General features: G+C 47.8%; 1 protein-coding gene and 1 non-coding gene across 2 annotated transcripts; both read right to left on the bottom strand.

The window, feature by feature from the left end:
• Positions 1-3,941: 3,941 nt before the first annotated feature.
• Positions 3,942-4,015, bottom strand: TRNAV-CAC (transfer RNA valine (anticodon CAC)). Its single transcript has one exon. It is a non-coding gene; the product is annotated as a tRNA-Val (tRNA).
• Positions 4,016-5,572: 1,557 nt separating this feature from the next.
• Positions 5,573-6,671, bottom strand: LOC123146091 (germin-like protein 1-1). The gene is made up of 2 exons (XM_044565678.1): positions 6,365-6,671; positions 5,573-6,252 (listed from the first exon to the last, which is right to left on the bottom strand). The coding sequence occupies exons 1-2, from the start codon at positions 6,483-6,485 to the stop codon at positions 5,723-5,725; spliced, it is 651 nt and encodes a 216-aa protein (XP_044421613.1). The 5' UTR covers positions 6,486-6,671; the 3' UTR covers positions 5,573-5,722.
• Between the last annotated feature and the right edge of the window lie 241 nt (positions 6,672-6,912).

Here is a 6,912-nt window from a genome sequence, read left to right as displayed (position 1 = left end):
AATGAACAACCATAATAGTTAAGTTGTTGAGGAACATTTCTAGCCGTAAAAAGGCATGACAATTGAACATTAGTAATTGAAATTTCCGTAAGAAGGATAAGAAATAGGGGAATTATTGATGTGTTGCTAAAGCAGAGCAATCCTGTGTTTCAGTGGTCTACCTGATTCTATGCATATGGCCAAATAAAAAAATTGTGCGTTGTCACAAATACAGTACAATAATTTTGTTTGTTGGTGTTATGCATTAGTTTTTCAGAAGAAAATTTCACGGTAGAGGACACAAAATCTAGTTTTGTGCACAAGTTGATAGTTAAATTTTACATCACATAGTAGGAGTTTCTACTTACAAAACCGAAGGTACATTATTTTGACTGGGAAATCGACTACATTATTTTGGTAAGAAGATTCTAATGATCAGAGGCAAAGCTCATTATCTAGTTCGTTGAGTGCTTCCTTGTTTTCTTTCTGAACTGAAGACCTTACAATGTTCTTGTCTGACCACCTGCTAGATTAGTGACCATTATGAAGTAGCAGATGGCTCGTGCGAATTCTTGGACATGGGTGGGACCTCCCGGCTGGAAACTGCATAAGCCATCCGTAAGTGCTCAAAATGGCAAGAAGAATCACAAAACCACAGATCCTATAACCTGGTTAGTTGGTCACCTTAAACGCGTACCACGGTCAACGGAAACAAAAGATTACAGTGCCCAGTCAATCACAAAGGGTGTATCTCACACAAGGCAGAAAGGGCAAACCTCCACGTACTTTATTTTGATCGCACCATATCCTATAGACAAATTAAGTATTATTGATCATCATATATATTATATACCTTGTAGATAAAATATTAGCGGTATTCATCAGTCAAAAACTTACCCTTGCAAAAATAACAGAAGTGCTCTGAATCAAAAAACCAAGAATGACAATCAATGATCCATCAAATTCAACTGGCTAAAGAGAAATATGTACCAATAGAGAAAACAAATACCATTCCATAGAAGAATCTGTAGAAGCTACCGCACAAGGAATGATCAAAATACTCAGCAATAAATTTAACATAAAAGTTAAAAATGGAAACCGTCGTGACGGAATTTCCGAAGTGCAGCAACTCAAAAGAAAGAAAAAATTAATATACAAACAGCAAACGGAATTACTAATGCAAGACGGGAAGCTAACAATAAAGATTATTTGGACAACACACAAGTTATTAAACATGACAAGATCCCCTGCCTTCAAGATTTACTGCTCTGGAGGAGGCATCCAAGACCAGATCAATATTTTTCCCGATATCGTTCACGCATAAGAAAAACGGCGATGGATATTATCCAATGTACCAAGTTGTTTACATGAAGAAGGGTACACTTGGTAGAAATTATACATGGCCAGGAAAAATACTTAGTATAATCTGCTCACAAAATTTTATGTACTTCATATCGGCTAGCAAGGGGGAGATGATCCATAACCTAGAGATTGATGAGAAATCAAAAGGAAGAACTTGCCTACAACTTGTGGTAGGCCTTTAAGCTGGCCATGATGATTCTAGTCAAGGAGAGTGATGCTTCTGGTTTCCATCCCGCCAAAACAAAAACATTGAAAAAGACTAAACATGTAGATATGTTATTCATCTGTATGCTCGTGCATTCAGTAGGAATGTACTATTATTTTTGCACAGAATTCAGATTTAAGCACTATAACTGAACATGGCTTTGGTTGTTAGTTGTGGATCAGATAGTTATATATAATTGACTAAGTTAAACTGCACTTCAAATATATGGTGATGCAGTGCTAAGATTTTTTGAAAAAAAACACACCTTGTTGATGTCTACTGCCAGACTTTTCGATGCTCCCCCAGATGATCTCCAGAAGGTATGCATACGCTGCTAGCAATTTATCAATTGGACTCAAAGTTGCACAGGACATGTATAGATGGTATCATTAAAAAAGACTCCCTCGGAGATGAATGTTAGGCAATGGGCATTTACATAAAATAAGAACAGAGATGGGAGATAGCGCAAATGAAGGACATATCATCAGCATGAAGTTATTTGTTGTATTTTCTAATTTGGTGTAGCACTACTATCTTCACATCATAGCTTTCCTGTATGTGACGCGTTACAGGCAGTGCAGAGATGTCAGAGCCACCATCCGCCATTCCTGCATGTTGCTGCACCCCTCCATCACAACAAACGCCCAAAACTTCCCATGCAGTCACAGCAAAGCCAACAGACGTTTTATGAAAGTCCTTCTGAATCTTGCTCACCTATGCATACCTTCTGGGCGTTGTCCACGGAGTAGTCCGCTCCACCGCGGTTGCCAATCTTCCGCTGCTCAAAAACAGAGTAAAATAGCAGCAAAAGAAAACAAAAGAGAGAAGAGGGACGCCGCACAAATAGGGGATAACGCCCTCGCCTGGGCCACAGATGGGATCCAACGGACGGCGAGGAGTTCATGCGCCTTCTCATCTCGCTGGACTGACGGCGCACCACGCCGGCGAGAGGAGTAGGAGCAGCGCCAGCGGGAGGAGCCGGGGCAGTGCCGGCGGTCATCGAGGCCACCAGCAGGAGCTCAGGGAGGCCGACGTTGCAGAACGGGCCTCCAGTGCCGTTGAGCTCCATGGCTGCGCTTGTGAGCTGGACCGGCGGGGCGGCGCTTACGGGGGTTGGCTGGGGGCGGAAGTGAGGAGGAGGATGCCGCCGGCGGCGGATGGACCTGATGTAGGAGACAGAGGGGGACGAACGTGTGCACCCTGGCCAGGCGGTCCAACAGTGTAGAACTTGAAGAACTCAAGCATCAAGGACGGGTGACCACGTCATGGATGAAAGCCTTGCTCTCGTACGACGCCTTGGATGCCATGACGCACAGGCACAGCGCGACGTGCTGCTGGCTGTCTGCCGGCCTGATGAATCTGTCCAGACCGACTTGCCTGTCTATCAACCCTGCCGCTGCCGGCGCACTCCACCATGCATCTGCCTGTGCACTCTTGGACCAGGCCACCTCCAACTCCCACATAACCTGCACGGCGGAGCAAGTCCAGCCCGTCCCTCCGGTGCCCGCTTCCTCTCCTACTACAATGGAAGCCACCAGCTCTACCACCACCGCCGCCTCTACCCTTCCCGGCTCAGTCGTAGCCTCTGCTGCGCTGGCCAAACCACGAGAAGTCGCCGCCGACGTGGACGACCATGGTTGTATTCGGGGCGGGCGTAGGGGTATAGCAGCCCGGCCAGATTGCTGCATGGAGCCCCACCACATCAGGGCATTTGCGCGCACCTCCTGCAAGTCATCGCTGATGGCTCGTGCGTGTGCCACCAACTCGGTTGCGTGGAGGGGAGATTGTACCGGCCGGCACCGAAAGAGATGAAATGGATCCCGGCAGTTGGGGGATCCGGCAAGGCATGAGTCAGCGGCGGCGAGGCCGGGGAGGACCGACGGCCCAGGCGGCGGGCACCAACCTCGACAACACCACGACTCATCCATCAGAAGCACCGCTTCCTAAGGCGAAGCAAGCCTGCGACGGCAAACCCGTATTTATAGAAACATAGCCCACCAGAAGTATCCAGCAAGCGAAGACCACGCATGATCAATCCCATCCAACGGAGCGGCGAGAGGATCGAGTCACATCTAGCTGAACAACGAGCGAAGCGAGTTAATTAGCTAGTGTGTTTCAATGAAATTAATCAGAAAGTGCATGATGAGTCCGGAATGCGTTCCAGTGAAACTAATTGGGAAGTGCACAATGAGTCGGGCCTACACCACTTGCGGGGTAGCAGGATGAAGCACTCACATCTCATTTCATCTCATTGGTAAAGAGAAACACACGCGCACACAAAAATGATACAAAAAGGTAATCCCACTTATTCGCATATAGAGTGTGGAGTATTAATTTTATTTGCAAACCCTAAAAAAAAATATGCAAACGAGAAAAATAGAAGACAAAAAGATAATGTCTAAGCCCAGGTTCGAACTGGGGACCTTTAGTGTGTGAGACTAACGTGATAACCAACTACACCACCCAGACAATTTGTTTTAACCTTGACGACCAGATTAGTTCAATATTCTATAGATCTTACCTGGAGAAAACGCGTCAAGGCATTCAACTGGATTACACATGAACCTCGTTTAGTGCTGTTGGGACCGCTGTTTAGGCGCCTTGCAGACAGCTATCACCTGTCATGTGATTTCCCTCACATTTTGTATGAACCCTGTCCTATAAGGTAGCTCTTGAGCTAGCTAGCTTAGCAAAATTTAGTATCGATCCGTGCTGTTTGGTTGGATGAGCCCCCTGATCGCACTGTCTCTGCCTGTTCATGGTGTAACTTTGATCAGAAAATAAAAGAGGTGTTTTGGTGTAAAAAAAAAAGGCGACAAAACTCCGACTTGAACAAAACGATGACAAAGCTCAAGAATGGCCTTAAGAGGTAAGCAACAAATGCAAGATTGTAGTATTTGGTACCATAGCACGTGAGAGCTAGAAAGAAAGACTTCATTGTACTAGTTTTGTTCCCAAATGCTATATGGGCAATGTTCAGATTTCAACCTTGCGACTACAACGCTTCGAGAGCCACTCACCGACGTATGGCAAGTCCAAATGGGCCATAGCCCGTCCAGCATTTTTTTAATTTGTAAACTGGTATTTTTAACTCCTGGGCCTTGAAACACCAACTCACGAGCTATTTTCTTCGTTTTTGCCCGCCCAGCAAATAAGGCGAAGCCAGCCTCATAAATCTGTGGGGTCATCGTTAATTTTCTGAATTTTTTTCGTCACAATGAACAGTAAATATACAGTATTTTTAGGCTATTTTCTGAATTTTTTTCTCATATGCATTGATGTTTTTTTCTCCCATATCTCCCTGTTTTTCCTCTCCCATGTATCAGTTAAAGTTTTTTCTCCCATGACAAGTTCTCTTATATGTCGCCCGAGCCCATGAAGGAGGAGGAGGACGAGGCCTTCAAGAAGGCTCTCAAGGACTCCTGGCTCGAATAACTCCCCTAGTGGCCTGACTTGCCACTAGCGCTTGCGGAATCGGCCGCAGTGGCCACCGTGCTCGCGCTGGAGCAGCAGGAGCCGGGGCCACTGGTGCCGCTGATGGGGCACTCGTGGGTGTGGACGTCCAGGGTGCCTTGCCCTGTCAGGAGGGTGGAGCCGAAGTAGTAGCAGCAGCCAGTTACGCCACCGCACGCGTCGGCGGCAAGACTGACACCATGGAAATATCCATGGCCGACCGATGTACATCGACCTTGTCGACGAGGATGACGACGAGGGCAAGGGTGACCACTAGTAGAGTAGATCTAGGTTTAAAAAAATTTGGTTATGTTTTATTTTAATTAATGTAACGAATGAACTTTTGGGGTAATGTATATATTTTTATTTCAAAATTTGGCCAAAAAACTGAAATGTTGCCCGACGCGTTGGACACACCGGCGGGCGGGACACAAGTAGACTTTTGGTGTCCGCGCGGCGATCTAAACGGACAAAAAACTGATACATTGCGTGTCCGTTTAGGTCAGCCCATTGGAGTTGCCTTTTGTCCTTACAGCAAATATATCCTGGCAAAACTACCAAGTTATAGACTCGTTGACAAGTTTAAAACGCTAATGTATAACACATCAATGTAACATACACGTGAAAAAATCAACTACACGCTACATCAATTCATTCAGTAATAACGAACAGACGATTTTTTGCTTCCGAAACGGATGGAGAGGTGCCGACGGCAGAGACTCCCTACTGGAACCTGGCCTTGACGGCGTCGATGTCTTCGTTATCAACCCTGAAGGCCTTGGCCAGCACGTCGGTTGGCACTGGTGGTGTGGCAGCCAAGAGCGTGGTGGCGATGGCTTGGGTGCCCTGGAGCTGGCTGTTGAAGGCGGCGATGACGGAGGCGGGGCCATGTCCCCTGTTCTGCTGGAAGTGCACGAGGCCACGCGGGAAGACGAACACCTCTCCGACGGTGACGAACCTAGTGAAGAGCTTGTTGTTGGTGGTGACGAACCCCACCTCAAGGGTTCCCTGGGTGACAAAGATGATCTCGGTGGCGCGCGGGTGGGTGTGCGGCGGGTTCTGTCCTCCAACCGCGTAGTCGATGCGCGCCATGGACACGCCGAGCGTGTTCACCCCGGGGAATGACTGCACGTTCGCCGCCGTGACGACAGAACCAGCCAGGTTCTTGGTGTTGCCGGCCTTCTTCAGACCGGCGAAGAAGAAGTCGTCCGCCGTGATGTTGGCCTTGCACGGGAAGCCGTTGATCTTGATCGCTGCCGCAAAGCATTTGGACGAACACACAGCGTGAGCAACAACCAGGACACCAAGATCCAAAGACAAAGTTGACAAACTAAGATGAACACATAATTTTGTAGGATGACTCACGGGATGCCAGGTCGGCGACGCAGACGTCCTGGAGCATGTCGGGGTCGCCGGCGATGGAGGGGGCGGCGAGCACGAAGAGGACGGCGCAGGCCGCTAGGACGGAAAGCTGAAGCCCAGCCATGGTGGATTGGTCAATGCTTGCTTGCTACGAGCTTGGTGGTATAGCTTGGGTCTGGAAATAGCAGAGGTAGGAGGTGGTACTTGTAGGCAAGGTGATTTGTGTGTGGAACTATGGATGGCATCGCCATCTCAAGGTCAAACAGTGGGAGGCTGCGACGAGGCGACAGGGTTAGATGGGGATGGAACTGGAAGCAAGCATACGATTCCATTAATTTGGAGCCAATGGAGATATACTAGTTGTTTACCCGCTGCATGGAGGCTTCCTGCTACTACTCTGAATCAGATCCATGATCCAATCCATTCGGTGGCACGCTATGAGACACGGGGAAACAACCACCCATTTTCGCGGGTCTCTTGCCACGAACAATTCACGATTGCACATGCATGGCGACGGGTGTATCGAGTAGTTGCACATGCTAGTTCGTAGT

The sequence above is a fragment of the Triticum aestivum genome, chromosome 6D (genome assembly GCF_018294505.1).
Source record: "Triticum aestivum cultivar Chinese Spring chromosome 6D, IWGSC CS RefSeq v2.1, whole genome shotgun sequence".
In the NCBI taxonomy this organism is placed as follows: domain Eukaryota; kingdom Viridiplantae; phylum Streptophyta; class Magnoliopsida; order Poales; family Poaceae; genus Triticum; species Triticum aestivum.
The sequence above is the reverse complement of the archived record's forward strand: the minus strand, read 5'-3'. Positions and strand labels throughout refer to the sequence as shown.